We start from the raw sequence: 16,772 nt of genomic DNA on the forward strand, positions 1-16,772 counted from the left end.
ATGGCTTCAACCTTCAACGGCCCACTCAGTAATGAAAAGCAGAGATTCTCATTTAAAATTCCAATAAGGTCTCAAAGATCTGGGAGGTTACATGATGATGATGCGGAATACATCTAATATCTTTCACTTTGAACAAGCTGATGCAGAATATCTATGTGATACAAACTAAAACGATTATGCTCTGGAGAAGGTTAGAATAACTTGCGACCTGTTTGTTCTCTGTCTGCAGGTCCAGGAGTGGCTGTGTCTGAACTGTCAGATGCAAAGAGCTCTTGGCATTGATATGACCACGCCTCGATCTAAGAGCCAACAGCAGATTCACTCTCCGTCCCACCAAGCCAAACCCATCGTTCAGCCTCAGCAGCCTACACCTCAGCCAACACAGCCAGCAGCAGCGGCACCGTCCAAACCTTTGGCACAGAGTCAGCCCAGCCAACGCCAACTGCAGCAGCAGCAGCATCATCCACAGCAACAGCAGCAACAACAGCAGCATCATCCACAGCAGCATCCACAACATCAGCAGCATCAGTCTCAGCCTTACAGCCAGAGCCAACCCTACTCCCAGTCCCAGCCATACTCCCAGCCCCAGCAGTATCCCCAGTCTCAGCCCCAGTCGTACCCTGGGTCCAAGTCAGGGCCCCAGGCTCCGCCTCATACCTCTCCAGGCTTGCAGAGACACTCAGGCCCTGGCGGCTCCCAGACTCAGACAGGGTCCCTTCAGCAGGGCATGCGGTCAGACCCGTACTCTCAGAGAGATACCGGGGCTCCGGGAGCTGTCGGTGTCCCTACAGGAGGTCCCAACCAGCCTGGGGGTCCACGGATTCCCCATCCCGGCGCCGTGCCCCTCCCCGGCTTGGCCAGGGCTCCGTCCCAGCCCGATTTGGGTCGCGGATCTCCAATGCACCAGTCTATGGCGCGGCACCATGACCAGACCAGAAGCGCCGGGTCTTCGCCGGCCCACAGACCCCAGAGCCAGGCCCCTCCTCCTGCCCAAGATGGTCTGACCAAGTTGTTTGGCTTTGGGGCTTCGTTGCTCAATCAGGCGAGTACCCTGATCAATGTTGACCCTTTACCCACTGCCTCCACCCAGCCAAGCCCCGCACGAGGCAATGTGGTCTTCAGTAATGCAGCTTCTGACAACAGGCAGCAACAACAAGCGGCCCCTGGCACCAAACCATTCAGCATGGGGGGCCCTCATGGTCCAACTCAAATGGGTGGCCCTCAAGCGTCGAGCAGAATGGGTGGCCCCCAAGCACCGAGCCAAATGGGTGGCCCTCATAATGCGAGCAAAATGGCTGGTCCTCATGTGCAGAGCCAAATAGGAGGCCCTTATCCACCTGGCCAAATGGGGGGTCCTCATGCACCGAGCCAAACGGGAGGCCCTTATCCACCTGGCCAAATGGGGGGTCCTCATACACCGAGCCAAACGGGAGGCCCTTATCCACCAAGCCAGACGGGAGGCCCTTATCCACCAAGCCAAACGGGAGGCCCTTATCCACCTGGCCAAATGGGGGGTCCTCATGCACCGAGCCAAACGGGAGGCCCTTATCCACCAAGCCAGACGGGAGGCCCTTATCCACCAAGCCAGACGGGAGGCCCTTATCCACCAAGCCAGACAGGAGGCCCTTATCCACCAAGCCAAACGGGAGGTCCTCAAACACAGAGTCAGATAGGAGGCCCTTATCCATCCGGCCAAATGGGGGGTACTCATACTCTGAACGAAATGGGAGGGTCCCAATTCAGTGGACCCCATGCATCAAGCCAGAAGCAGCAGACCACGCCCCATCAACAAGGAATGCCGCAAAAACAGTCACCCTTGCATCATCAGAAAGGACCGCAAGGACAGCAATATCAGCAAACACCTACTCATCTGCAAAAGGCACTTCAGAAGCAGGAGCCCGTGGTGGCCCCCGTGCTTGCTCCAGAGCCTGTGAAGCCTAAAGTGAACTGTCCTCTTTGTAAAACGGAGCTGAATATCGGCAGCTCCGACCCGCCCAACTACAACACCTGTACGCAGTGCAACGGCCAAGTGTGTAACCTGTGTGGCTTCAACCCCACGCCACATCTGGTGGAGGTAAGAGGAGTGTTACACACACATGCAGTGCAGTGTGCACACAGTCTCAAGTCTTTCACACACAGATACATGAAGCAAGAAGAATGAATTTCACAACACACTGTTGTGCTGTTTTATGTTAAACTTTACTGTCCACAGATGCAAAATTGGAAAATTACACATTCAAATTGAGCGTTCACATACTTAGTGCTGATTGGCCCAATATCATTACATTTGACCACATGGTTTTTGCTTTTTGACAGTAGGACTGTGAAACGGCCACTACCTTTAAGGCCTAGATTCCACGTTTAGACATTTGCAGTTTACCAAATGAGCGAGTGAGCCGGCAAGAGAGAAAGAGATTGGAAATCTAATTAAAATCCTTAAAGTTCTTGAATACCATCTAGGTTGTGACGTTCAAACAGGAACGTTTGAACTTACAATGCACTGATTAGATATTAAATGAGTGGAGCCTAATCTTTAAACATTTTAGAGAAGCAAAACAAGAAAGAAAGAGCACGAAGAAAAGATGAAAGGGGGAAATAAAAAGGCCAAAATATCAATCTGGACACAATCAGCAAAATATGGAAATACATGATGAGAAATTATGCAAATAAGTTTGAGGTGGTGTGAAGAGAGATGTGAGGACAAAGGATCAGAGAAGCTTGAATTAAAGTTTCGGTAATCACAAACCACAGACTTCCTTTTCAGTTATGCTTTCTCTCTTTCCTCCAAAATGATTCTGCTCATGCCACAATGAAACGAGTGTAAAGGTTAACGACCCTCTCGTCTCCTCATTATTGATCCAGACTCTGGCTTCCAAGTAAAAAGAAGAAATACAGGTAGCAACAGAATGGGAAATAAAGGAAGTTAAAAAAGTGAAATAGAGACTTCAGGATGTATGTATTAAGTCCAACAAGGAAAGCAATCGATACAATTACAGGTGAGAAAGGGACAATGTTAAAAAAGTAGCAGAGAGGGAAGAAAATCTGAGTCAACACAAGTAGATGTAAGATAAGACAGGAAGAGGCAGAGATGCGTGTAAATCCGTCAGTCAAGCAGATCGAGAATGACTCGTGTTTACTTTCTTTGAGGCAGCGTGACGCCTTCAGGGTCCCCGGGGAAAACAGTTGTTGATCGTTGCACTGTAATGTACTGTAACTGCCTCAAGACCTGGAGATAAACCTGTATACAACCCTAGAAGGCTTTATATAAGTACTACTTATACACATATGCTCATGTTTCAAATGTTATTTAGACCGTGACAAATCAAAGCTATCAACTGTCACATACATGCAGATATGAAGACATTTTATGAAAAGAGTGTGTGTAAATCTTTGTGGTTGTATTTTGTGGATTAAGGTCTGGAGCCCTGCAGACAGGGTGAATTAAAAAAGAGAATATATATATATATATATATGTTTTGATTTAATCTCAGTAGTAACATGTGACATGTTGACCCAATAAGGAAATGATAGTATGTGTCACATGTGTGAGCATTGGCCACACAAAGTTTGTATTTTCCCTTTCAACTTTTTTTATCCCACTAACGTCCCACTGAATGCAAGTTATCGCTAAAGAAAGACGGTATATTTCTGAATAAATGCAGCTGTACGAATGATTACTGTAAAACGTGTTTGTTAAGAGACAGTTGTCTACTTCACTCCTCTCACTCCGCACAAGGACATGTCCTGTGGTTGAATCCAACGTTGGGCCTTCACTAAAAAATGAATGTGTTTGACGAGGCAGCGCAGATGAGTGTACGCAGGCTTGATTAATCAATAATTCAGCTAAGTTTTATTTTAAATAGAAATGGCAGGAGAGATGAAATATGTAAGGGGGGTGCAGTGTATCCTGGGAAAGAAGAGATACAGTTACTAGGTTCATTCTGTCCCCTCTGACCTCTCGACCGTAGTTGTTTCCCACTCTGTTTTTCCTTAACCTTTCCAAATAGCATGTACTGTTTCTCTTTAGCGTGAGCATTATTTCTTGTATCAATGCCGTCTACTTTGATGGAGCTTGAAAGGCGCACGAAGTGTCTGAAGCACGTTGTGTATATTCACCTAAAAATCAACAGAAACATATTAAACAGAATAACTCAGCGTCTGATGAAACGTCCTTCTGGTGAAGGCTTGAACGATGATGAAACAGCATGACACACGAGCGCACACGCACACACTCACAGACACACACACTGACACACACACAGGTGGCTGGTGTTATTGAATGAGTGAATGAGGCCATTTCTCGGTCCAGTCTGCCATTCAGGCTTCCACAGCTGTCCTCAGTGCTGTCGGAACAATTATTAGGATTACTGCAACCAGTCCACCTAAATGTGTGTCTGAAGGGTGTGTATGTGTGTGTGTGTCTGTGTGTGCACATCTGAAGGAAACTGATTAGGGATTGTGATATGTATCTGCATTGCTGTGTTTGTGCTCATGTGATGTCTTTGTGTGTGATGTCATTCACATTCACAGTCATTCACAGAGTTATTGTGTGTATGTGTGTCTTGACATCATACGAGTAAGATTCAAATGAAGAGGTTTGAATCCTGCGAAGGATGTCAATGTATAAATTAAACTATTCCTTCATAGCAACTTTTAGAGACATAAAATAGTATAAATAATTGAAAGACACAAGCTAATAAAATGTTAACAAACTCTGACATTTGGTCACCAAACAAATACCACAAACTTACCGAAACACAAAGACCCAAACATGCACACTCCCCAGTCTATTAATTAAATGTGTGTACGTGAGTGTGTGTGCGCGCACCTGTCAGCGTGCTTACATGGATTGGAATAACTGGCTTAGTCGGACTGAAATCGAATGATCCGTTTCATGTAAACACCTTTGTCCGACTATGTGCGGTCCGACTACGATCCGACTAACACCCCTGGGTAACTCAATCCGATCCAGTTGATAGTTCGACTATTGCGGCATGTAACGGTGAATCGGATGAGGAACTGGACTTTGTGTCTTTGCGGATGCTTGAGATCCCGACGGCGTCTTCTCTCCGTTATCAAATCAGCCCATAGCGCCATTCGCATTCGCTGTGCTCCTATTAACATCATGCACACATAGTAGAGGGATGTAGCTTCACCTTGCTCTCCGCTCGCCATCTTTCTCCTAATGTTGATCTTGTTGTTGTTGGTTGTTGTTGGTAGTGGTGAAGAGGTCAAGCGGAAATGGCTGCATCACAACTAGTTGTAATGGAAACAGCGCCACCTATCGTATCGGGTATGACATGCTTTCGGCCAATGATTTATTCACTGCCATGTATATTGGGATAATAGCACCTCCCCCCGAAAGACAGCATAGTCCGACTAAGCAAAGATTCAAATTATACCATCATGTAAACACACTGAGTGTACCTATCCTGCAGTGCCACTCGCCGTTGGCATGAGGGATGGGAACCAAAAACTGGTGTCAAATGATTGAAGACTGGAGTACTGATAAGCTCCAACGATTCTTCCTCAAGTACTTTAGTTTTGGTGTAAATTCATTGATTATCACACTGAAGGACACATCTCGTGTCTGTGTTTGATGCTGAGCTGCTCCAACCGTCGGAGACTCAACCCACACAAACAAAAGCAGCAATAAAACACATGAGAAGTTAAAAGCCAACGTAATGTCGAAGGAGCTGAACGTGAGCGACGTATCGGGGTCTTCTCTGTGCAAAGGACATCATCCCCTCATCTGCTCCGCCTTCATTCTAGTAGCTTTCCCTTGTTGCCGCCGGTGAATAAACATCCGTTATAATCCTTTTTACGTATTTCTTCGACCACTTCTTGACTCATCAAACTGACCCAAAAAGATAATTGATAAAGAACCGAACCAGAAGCATCAATATGAGCAGGGTTGATAAGATCAGTTCGGTACCCGTCACAAGTTGTGGCACAACAACAGGAATGTTTTGCGGTCAACTGTTGATCATGCGAGCTATAAATGTCTTTAAATATTCAACATCAGATGTAATTTGAAAACTATAGCATTTTATTTTTGAATGACACTAAATAGTGGTGCACACTTGTTACACTGGTCAGAATTTTAATACAGTATAATGAGAAAATATTGGATGTCACATTTGGCAAAACTCATTGTGTAGTTGTAGCAAAAGTTTCCTGTGTTTTTCTCACCTTTCTTCTATTCTACATATTTCTTTGGCCCAAACTGGTGCGCCTCTTTGACTGTTGATCGCATGCATGTTCTATCTGGTCTGGAACGATTTGTAAAGGGTTGTTGTTTAAATTTAGTCTTTCGTCAAAGTCTTTCAGCAGCTTATACAGCAATTTAAAGGAAAAAGGAAAAACAAAATGCATGCCAAACATCTAAGAATAACTATACCAGCATTGGCTGTGAAGATATTGAATCAGTCCAAAACTACTGCCACTCACTTAAAACGAGGAGAGGTGACAAGGAGAGAGGAGTTACAGGTTGGAAATAAGGATAGAGTGAGTCATGCTTCTCTATTTGGAAATAAATCAGAACAAAAATAGAGGAGGAAAGCAGGAGCAGGAGCGTCAGAGCTCCTAATGGACGACCGGTTTGCTCCTGCACTTCAGGACATCTCACCACAATTAATAATACAACGGCTGGCCTCCCCTCCTCCCCTCGCTCTTCCTGTTTCTCGTCTCCGTGCCTCTTTCCACCCGCCTCTCCTCCATCTGTTCCTTTCATCTTGTCCTCTCTGCCTCCCTTTTCATCCTCCTCTACCAATCCAGATTCTCAAGTTGAATTCAAACTCTCAACTTTCTAGTTACCGTCGCGCTTTTTTTTGCGCTAAATATAGTCACATATAGCCACTTCCATGTGTCCTTCCCCCACCTCCATGTGTCCTTACCCCTCTATTACATTTGGATCTATGTTCTTCAGCCTCTCTTTTCCTTTTTTTATCCTTAATAGACTTTTTTCTCTCGTTGTTCTCACATCTTTGCAGGAAATTTGTCAAATTCAGCCTCTTTCATCAACTCTTACTCTTACGCTCCGCCTCTTTCTCTCATTCTGTCTCTGTCCCTCTCTTCTCTCTCTCTCTGCCTCGCTCTCAGAGGTCTTTACTTATTGAGTACACCAAACTTGTTCCACTTTTTAAAGAAGTTATACAATATGCATTGAGGTACATGCAAGGCAAGTAACTTTTCTCTGCATGTTTTGTTGTTCCTCTTTTCTCGGACAGTTGCTCATCAAAGTCTATGAGCGATTTTAAGCTGACTTAGGTATCTTGACTGACATTGACTAGAAAGTTCATTGACCCAAAACGTCTCTGCTCACACATCTCTGTGTTGAATCCGTCAAGTCCATCGAACTGACAGTTTTACCTAAATTTGACTTCCCTAAGTAAACCTCTACCTCTCTTAGAGTGCTCAGTGTTGTGCTGACATCTGGATGCCACATAAGCGTGCTAACTCGACTCGTCACAGTCGGGTCTTTAAATACCTGCGGATGACGTAGACTGAGACAGGACGCCGGGTTTCTCTCGCTTAGTTTAGTCGGGCGGAAACAGGCAAGTTTCACTTCATTTTGAGTCGTATCTGTTCGTGTCACGAGAGAAAAGGCTCATGAATTAATTCATTTGTTGTGACGCAAACGCAAAAATAGCGTGTCACGGAGGCTATTGTTGTATGACTGTGCCTGAAATACCGCAGATGTGTCACCTCTTTTGTGGCGTAAATGAAGCGCTCCCAGTCTGCTGTTGGCTGCACTTCACTTGATCGATGCCACCTCCACCCTCTTTATTTATAGAAAACGTTTTGTGATGTTCTCCTCCTCACCTCAACTCCCTCAGATCCCTGCTGGCTCTCCTCTCCCATCCAGCTTAAGCTTACTAATACGCTGTGTTTCTTTCTTTAATCTGTCACCAATGTGTATATTGTCATATATTGCTATGGCAACAACAACTTTTTGTGACAACTATGTAGATCATTGCGAAAAATACCGTTTTTGAAATTAGAGGAAAGTTCCGGCCTTTACTCCCGGCTGTTTCCCGCCAATCAAACGCTTTAAAAGAGATCTGTCCCCTAAATGATTTTACAAGTAGAACTATTTGTGTAAATGTCTCCCCAGCTGAGTGTGAGGTACAGTCAGAGAACTACATTTCAGCCAGAGGGCTCCACCGATTCACTCAGGTAGACCATTGGGTTTGGAAAGCTGATCTTCTAGTAAAGGAGGTGAATAACTGTCAGGCAGATAAACTGATGAAGGGGGCAAGCAGGCTGTGAGGAAGAGGAGGCTTCAGGGGAAGCAGTGCAGCTTCTCCATAAATTCTCCAGGCTTGAATATAGAAACCAGTAAGTCAGCAAGCAGCCCGGCAGAATAGTTTTGTGATAGAGCTCGGGACTGAGCTAGTACCTACTGATGAAAGCATATGATTTAAAGCTCGGCAAAACAACATCCGATGCTGCGACAAAGACTTTCCCCTTCAAATGAAATGCATTGAGTATTCATTAACTAAGACAGCAGAAGTCACATCTGCACGCTCCTGTCCAGGTGGACGTGCAGCGGATGAGACGGGGGGACGAGTTTGTTCCATCTTCATAACAGCGGAGGAGAGTCTGGGGAGGTTTGCAAAGAGACACACTGTCCCAAAACGTGTCCTGCTAAATGTTTCAGAAGTGCAGGTGAGCACATCCTCCATAAATAGTTTGAGGCAGATTGTTATCTTTGGAAACCGTCATCATCAGCAGTAATTCTGTGGGCTTCAACTAAAACATGTGTTGTCTTGGTGAGTGAGGGCTCAGTACTTATTTGACGATTAAACTGTTTCTGAGCAGCTGTTTATCTTTGTGAGGGAATCTCTGCATGAAAAGAAGACAATCCTTTCTTCTGGGTAATTGTCTTATTGTCCAGCCTGCCGTCAATGCTAGTGGCGTTATCTCCGAGTGCAATGGTCCTTCTTATTGTTACACTTTTGAAATACGACATAACGTGTGGCGACGGAGACGAGTCAAAAGGTGCTTCTTTGGTACCGGAGCAGATCTCTGAGGAGGGACAGGTGTCCGCTGCCGGTGTGTTGAGCCGAAGTACTGTCCTACTTCCACTACTCGCTCCACCATGTTTGTCTTTAAATGGGTCAGTGAGATGCGCTGTTCCCTTCCCCCGGCTACACGGCTGATTAACAGACCCCCTCACACACGACAAAGAGACTCCCGCAGGAGCACGATGTGCGATTCTGACGAGTTGAAAACCAAAGGTGAACGGCCGGCACGGCGGATCAGAGGGGAATCCCGCCGGTGGGGGGAAGAGTGAACGTGAAGCCGCTGGAGGACAGGTGGATGAAGACATAGGGGGACGTCACAACGGGGTGGCGGAAGCAGGACTCAAACGCATACTCGTAAACCAAAAGTACTTTTATTGAAGGTCAAATCCAAATGCCTCGGGGCAAACCGGGGATCAGGACAGAAACAAACCAAATACATACAAGAGACAAGAGACACACATGGTTTTAGTACGCTGGGAAGGTGCAGGGGATTGGACAGAGGTGGAAACCATATGGGACACGGCAGACAATCACAGGGGACGACGCGGCAGGGCAGGAAGTGAAGCTAAACCAGGGACACGAGAGGCAGGAACCTACAAAATAAAACAGGAAACAAACCCACACCGTGACAGGGGGATTTCTCTCCCCATGTGATTTTAAACCAGAATTATCTTTGTGTGGGTTTTATGCTTCTACTAACCAGTCAAGCTCCCGCTCCAAAATGTTATAAGTTCATCACTTTATCCAATTCGACATTTGTGTGACATATGAATCATATGCGTGATGGAGAGGTCACGGCGACCTTTGACTTTTGACCACCACGATCATTTGTGCCTCTTGAAAATACTGTATGGGACTATAGAAGGTCTGTAAGACCTCCTCCTTACTTTACAACGTGTCTGTTCAGCTCCCAAGACATTTTAATGTAGACGTGTGCCGTGTGATGCATTTGTAGAAACTAAGAAGATTTGAGTAATTGATAAAACCACTGATTTCCTTTAGGAAAAATACATGAAATAATCAGTGTCTATAGCGTTCCTACACAAATATGACTACGCCACCACAAAGTACTGTCGATTCAGAACAAAATGAAGCAGCACTTTCTCTGCTGAGAGGTGTTGGAGGAACATATAGCTCTGCACGCATCGAACGCACTGAAGAAGCGCTATGATGGAAAACTAGAGCTGTTCCGAGCTCAGTAAATGCTTGGAAAACAAGATGGGCGCTGTTTCACGAAGACAAACCCTAAAGAACCATAATGAATGATTCTCTCTGAACGACATGTAGAGTAAAGGCTTGGTCTTCTTGAGTCATCATGGCTGCCTGCAGTAACAGTGCCTCAAAGGGACATGGAGCGCGTTGTCCTTGTTGCAGCAGAGCCAGCGTGTAAACAAGAGCTGTAATGGCCGACTGGACGCAGTTAACAGCCTAACTACTTTTCCTCGCCCTCAGCGGAAAAGGTCATGGAGTCAAGGAAAGATGGCTAGGAGAATTCATGAGGAGTTAGGAAAAGACAACCCTGTTTAGGGAATCTGACTCCACCTTCACTAAGCGGCGTAGTTGTGATGCGACGGAAAGCATGGAAGTGACGTCAGTCTGCAGCGGCAAAATGTAAATGTTTCCACCGCGAGGACTTGTGGGGCGGAATGGGCTCCCTTCCTTTCGTAAAGGAAGGTCCAATGGTTTCTACACTATAGGAGCTAAGTGAGGAAGCATTGAGGCTTCTTTCCTTAACGTTATAGAACTCCAACGGCTCTTTTCATGACTTACGCTACTTCCGGGTCATTGCACTCAGTTACCAACCTTTCTAAGCAAAAAGGACTATTACAGTCTACTCTTTTCCTCTTGACAGAAGAATGTCCCCGGATCCCTGAACGCTGCATCACTTCTAGCAGAGGAAGGTTCTAAGCTCTGACAGCAGGAACCAGCCGCTTCATCAAACTTAGACTTAGCGACTGCGTACGCATATATCGACTGAAGTAAAAAAATGTTGATTTTTACGTCTCTCCTTTGCTTCTCTCAGGTGGTTTCTGACGTTTTAATATCAAAGTCAAACGTGTTGATCCCCTTTCTTTTACACGTTATCTCTGTCTTACAGACTATACAGAAAAAAATACAAAATGACTCATGAGTTGAATTCTGCGTGCGTGTGTGTTTGTGTGTGTTTCTCGCTGTGTAAAAGGAAGATCACACAACAACACCCGTAATACTTAACATCATAAAAGGAGAATGTGCTTGTTTAAAGGAAACACACTACACACATCAACGCACACACGCACGCACAGTCATGACTCACTTCGATAATTGAGTGAAAATGTTGCATTACTCTGACTCACTCGTCTCGTCTGTCCTTTTTTGTCGTCTTTGTATTTCTCGCTGTCTTTCATGGGACCACCAATCTCATTTGTTCAGTCGATGCACCATTCATACGCCTACACCGCTGGAGGTGGAGGTGTGTGTAAGTGCATTGATTCACGCCTTTTCCCATTCACTTGCTCCCTTCAGTACCTCGTGAGGGGAGCAGAGCAGATGAATGATTCACACCTCTTCCTGCTCTCCAACAAGGTCCATGCAAAGTGTTGGATTCTTTTGTTGTGTTGTGTAACACATAACAGGATGGTCAAAATATAACAGGGACTAGAGTTTGAACTTTAAATGTGTTGGAAGTGGAACGCTGGCTTCATCATGGGAATTTTTTGAGGATGTGATTGATTTGTCATCAAAACGATACACACTGACATGCGAAATAATAGAATACCGTATGTAGCAACCGTACAAAGTCTGCTCAGTTTTTATAGTCTTTTTTTCTTATCGTCTATTAAGAAAAAGACAGACAATACGACAAATAAGCAAATCTTGTACCTCCTTGCGTGTCTGGACAGGTTAGTCCGAGAGATTTACTTCAGTCGATGTTGAGTCCAGGGGGTGAATTGCTCTTTGGTCTGTACATGTAGACAAATGCAAATCTGAGGGAGCAATCAGTACAAATACTGCAATCGGGCAGCCATTTTGGCATAAATTTGTGACCACATGGTGATATTATAAGAAATCCTTGCCCTTTTGAATAAGTTACCTTGGTTGAATGGTCGAATGCCTCCTGCACAGGTAACTCTGATGGAAATGCTACCTGTCATTATCACTCATTCTAATAATCATTTAAATCATAATGTGGTACATCGTGGCTACCCAAAGAATAAATAGATGTTTTTGCAGAGCACAGGTTCACTAGCTGGTATTCATTCTATATCTTGTTGAGAGATACATAATGTCTCCTTTTTAATAATTCATCAGTCAGTCCAGGCTCATGTGCAAATGTCCACATATTGATATAGAAAAGTCCAAGACCTTCATCACTCCAATATGCTGTATAAACTCCCCCTGACAGCCTGGCCAGGTCCTCTGTGGTTGCCATGACGAATGTTGGTGGTCTGTCTGCCAATCAGTTGTCATATCCTGTATGCGAGGCTGCCTGTCCCTGACACTGACAGCTACCAAGATGTGAGGGACACACTCAAAGATTTGTGTGAATGCAAAGATAAACAAACCAGCACTCGAGCATATGTGTGGATACAGATCAATGTTTGCCCACTTGACTTGTACACATATACAACCATGATATTACATCCTTGGATACACTTGCACGGTGCACACAAAGGCAAATGCACAAGACTACAGACACCCAAGGGTTCACAGATAACTCCAATAGGCCAACATGTCAACCAACCTTATTATTCTGCTTTAATATCTACGTTTGAGAGAGAAAGAGTTAAAGCAAGACAGAGAGACAGACAGACAGGAGAGTTTGCAGAGAGAGTGTGGAGAAGAAAGAGTGGAGAAAAAAGACGGGAGGCACCAGACAGCCATGAAGAGAGAAGAGAGGGGGAGAGATTGGAGGCGAATAATCAAGAAACCAAGGGAATGACGGATGAGGACCCAACCGTGAAACATAGAGCAGATCTGACAGAGCGAGCATGAGAATTAACCAGCGGGAGTCAAGTGGTCAGAGGTGGCGAAACTGAGCGAGAGAGGGACCGACTTTATGAGAGAGAGAGAGAGAATTAAAGGGTACACCCAGCCAGAACCATTTACTCTGCTCTCCTCCGGCCCCCATGTGCTGCTCACTGAATGGAGGATTCCCGGGCCGGCTGCACCATCCCGTTGGTGTTTGTGGGGGTGTTTGTATCTGCGCTGGCTATCCCGCCCTCGAGACTGAGGCCTGATGTGTTTGTGCTCCATTACCTCCTCCGTTTGCTCCTCCTTCCTTCCAGCTGTTCTCCTCTACCCACACTCTCCTTCTCTCTCTTTTACCCTCTGCCTCTACTCGCCGTCGCTTTAGCGAAATGAGGGTTTGTGGGATTACGCATGCAGACATGGGCGCTTTTGGACCTTTTGAAATTTCACGTTACATCAAGCATATTTCCTTAACGACTCCGGAAGATTAGTTAGCCAGTAAATATAAAATATAAAATAAAAATGTATCATAAATTTTTATTTTATGTATTCAAAAATTATTATCAGTTAAAACCCCTCAACTGAAAACCTTAAAATACTCCACTGACATCCAAACAAGAGAAACTCTGGACGTTGAGCTGTTTTTTTAAGGCCCCTCGGGGAAGATTTCATTCAGCTTTTTACAGACTGGCACCTCTGAAGTTGCTGTGAGTAAAACCCTCCCACACAAACTGCAAGGGTTTGTCAAAATCTGCCTCTTGATATCACAATAAAAACACATTCAGCAGCTTTGGTCAGGGACCTGCCATAGCGTTGGAGATGGTGCCCAAAACCTTTGGGTTTTATGATGACGCCCACTAGACGTGGCTCTGTAGGATAACTAGAAACAGTTCCATTGTTTCACAGAGCAGTGTTGATATTGATTTATCTGCCTCACCAAAATTTGGTCAATAGGACATCTTGACAATCCTTTAAATAGTCACAAGTATCTTTGCAAATAAATAACATGTATTGATTTATTTTGAAGACAGTGACGTAGTGTGTCATCACCAACTAGAATGTGCTCTTTTGTGAATAATTTTATGTGCATCTACAAGTTATTGAACAAACCATAGTTGTAGATTTTAAAAAATCAACAGGATTGAAAGTTTTTAATGTCTCCACTGTACAAAACCAAACTACACAATTGGATAAGACAAATTTAAAACAAACAGACGTCAATCCAGATTTAAAAAAAGGTGGTTGGTTGAAAACATCAGATAAACAATGATAAATAGCATGTCTGTCAGACAAAACAATTTGCGCTTCATATTTGGTGCAAGATTGATTCGCAAATATTTTAAACAAAAAGAACGTAACATAAGATATTTACCATTAATGCACATCATGCACCGTAGTTCAGTGGGGTTGTGAATCAGTCATATAACGATATGTCAGGAATGTGGTCAGGCCCTACTAGTAGCAGAGCTAACGCTAGCGCCGCATTCAAATGCTCCACATACACACAGCAGACAGCGGCCTCTTGCCTCCCACACTGTCATTCAATAAAAGCTGCGAGCAGCAAAAGAACACAAAGAGAAAGAACCAATAAATAAAACACCAAAACCCTTCTTTCATGTCAGCCACATACCTTAGTGCAACCTCTGTAGTCCAAATCTGTGAGCGTGATCCATGAAGGTAACAAACTGACCAACATGAGCGCTATCAGCCACCGACTTCAGACAATTTCCAGAACAGAGCGAAAAGGTGATACTGAGAATTTTTCGAAGATGCCATTAAACAACAATCGGATCGGTGCGGTGGTCAGTCAGTCATCGGCTAACAGATCAATCCAATCCAGGCATCTTCAATTTTAGTTCATTTGGTTCTAAAAAAGTAGTTTGACGCTTTACATTCTTTTTGTACGATGAACTATGGCCGCAAAGTTTAGTGTTTTTTTTTTTCTTTCCCCTCCTGGCAAAACCCCATCTCCTTTATAAGGAAGCAGTTGGTCTCTGTTTTTTGCAATTTTATTGGCCAACGGCCGGTTAAATCTCTGAAGAAATGTCACAGCACGCGATTCCAGACGAATCATTGTGAAGTATTATGACGCATGCTTTGCTGCGGGACGATACGCAGGATTATAGACACTGATTTAAACATAACTGTGTGCGAGAACAGGCTATTTAAGCAAGCAAGAGGCAAATAGAGGCGATCTGAAAGTGATTCCAGCCATACTGAGCAGATTCCACACTCCTGTTTTGATCTCCGTCCAACGCATTTCATGCACCAATGAGAAAACACACGCAAACACACACTCACGCGCTAAAAATATATTCTGTCCTTGTGTAATTCTGTCGTGGGCGTTGAATTAGTTCTGTCATTAGCATGTTGTTTATCTGCTCTGCTCAGTGGGAGACATGATGACTAACGGCACCGTGGAAAGACACAAGTGTGTATTTGTGTGGGTGTGTCCCCCTTGCAGGCGATGCCTCATGATGGTTTCAAACCACCAATTACCACACGCACGCACACACACTTACTCTGATACGGCATTCAGGATGACAAATGTGAAGAATAGTGGTCCTCACAAGCACCACGAGAGAGAGAGAGAGCTAGAATCAAATAGAGAGAGAGGAGGAGACAAAGTGATGGGCGGCTAAAGGAGAGTGAGATGAGATACGCAAAAAAGTGACTGGACTGTTCCATGATGCTCAGTGCGGGTGAAAAGACAAGACAAAGGAAATGGTGGAGTCAGGAACTGAGAATACACAACAATAAGACTTCCTCATGTATGTATCAGTGTGTGTCCGTCTGGCAGTTGCTGTACAAATGTATATTGAAGTACAGCAGTCAAGATGGAATAATTAAATTTGATTCAGGCTTGTGACGGCGAATCATTTAAAACAGTCAGCGCAATTTTGGATTTATTACCCGACAGACATGTGACCCGAAACGGGAGCAGTAGTTTCTTCTGATTGGTGCTTTTCAGGACTTCCGTAGTGTGTGCGTGTGTGTGTGTGTGTGTGTGTGTGTGTGTGTGTGTGTGTGTGTGTGTCACTGTCGAACTAGAAAAATCCAGCTCCAACCAGCAGCTCAGTGGTTTGCACTGTGCTGCTCTCTCTCTCTCTCTCTCTCTCTCTCTCTCTCTCTCTCTCTCTCTCTCTCTCTCTCTCTCTCTCTCTCTCTCTCTCTATTTCTCTCTCTGCCTCTTATTATTCTCTGTTCCACTTTATCTCTCCGTCACTTCCCTTCCTCTTTCTTCTGCTGTAGAATCTTTCTCTGGCATCTTGCTAAGGCCAGTACGCTCCTCTATTCCACCTTGCACCACACGGTATCACGTGTGGTGGTGTCCAATATCCACAGTACTGTGAATGAGAAGCCCGGCTCTCATTCCCGAAGCCAAATGTGGTGATTCCTCTTGGACGTTGCCTCTGTCCGTGTTGCTGACTGCTGCTGCTGAAATGAACATCCCCATGCGTGTTGTAAACGGGTCAATTTAAAGATTTCAATCAGCATACATATATACACTACGGCCGAGCAGCTCTATCGACCGAGCGTCTGGTTGTTGGTTGCCAAACTCTGTTTTATCTGTGAAATCAGAGAGGACAGTGATGGAGAAATAAGAGGGATGAGCCTAAGAGGGAGGGAGAGAGAACGAGTTTAAAGACAAGACGATTGAAAACTCTGTCCCAGCGGGAAGCGCCTGTGCAGCTGTCAAACTCCTCCTGTAGCCTCATATTTAAAACGAATCACTATATTTAGTGACACATCTCTTCAGTAGACTGTCAGCTCCACTTCTCTCAGCGTCCA

The 16,772-nt window shown here is 44.8% G+C and overlaps 1 protein-coding gene across 4 annotated transcripts in view; it reads left to right on the forward strand.

Annotated features, from left to right (window-relative positions):
- The window catches only part of bsna (bassoon presynaptic cytomatrix protein a), a 97,716-nt gene that overhangs the window by 35,546 nt on the left and 45,398 nt on the right, over positions 1–16,772 (forward strand). For all 4 annotated transcript variants that reach the window (XM_078093684.1, XM_078093700.1, XM_078093689.1 and 1 more), the window contains one exon: positions 230–2,074. In XM_078093684.1, coding sequence (XP_077949810.1) covers positions 230–2,074 — 1,845 coding nt within the window. The remainder of the gene's footprint in view (positions 1–229; positions 2,075–16,772) is intronic.

Source organism: Gasterosteus aculeatus, chromosome 2, assembly GCF_964276395.1.
Source record: "Gasterosteus aculeatus chromosome 2, fGasAcu3.hap1.1, whole genome shotgun sequence".
Classification (NCBI taxonomy): Eukaryota; Metazoa; Chordata; class Actinopteri; order Perciformes; family Gasterosteidae; genus Gasterosteus; species Gasterosteus aculeatus.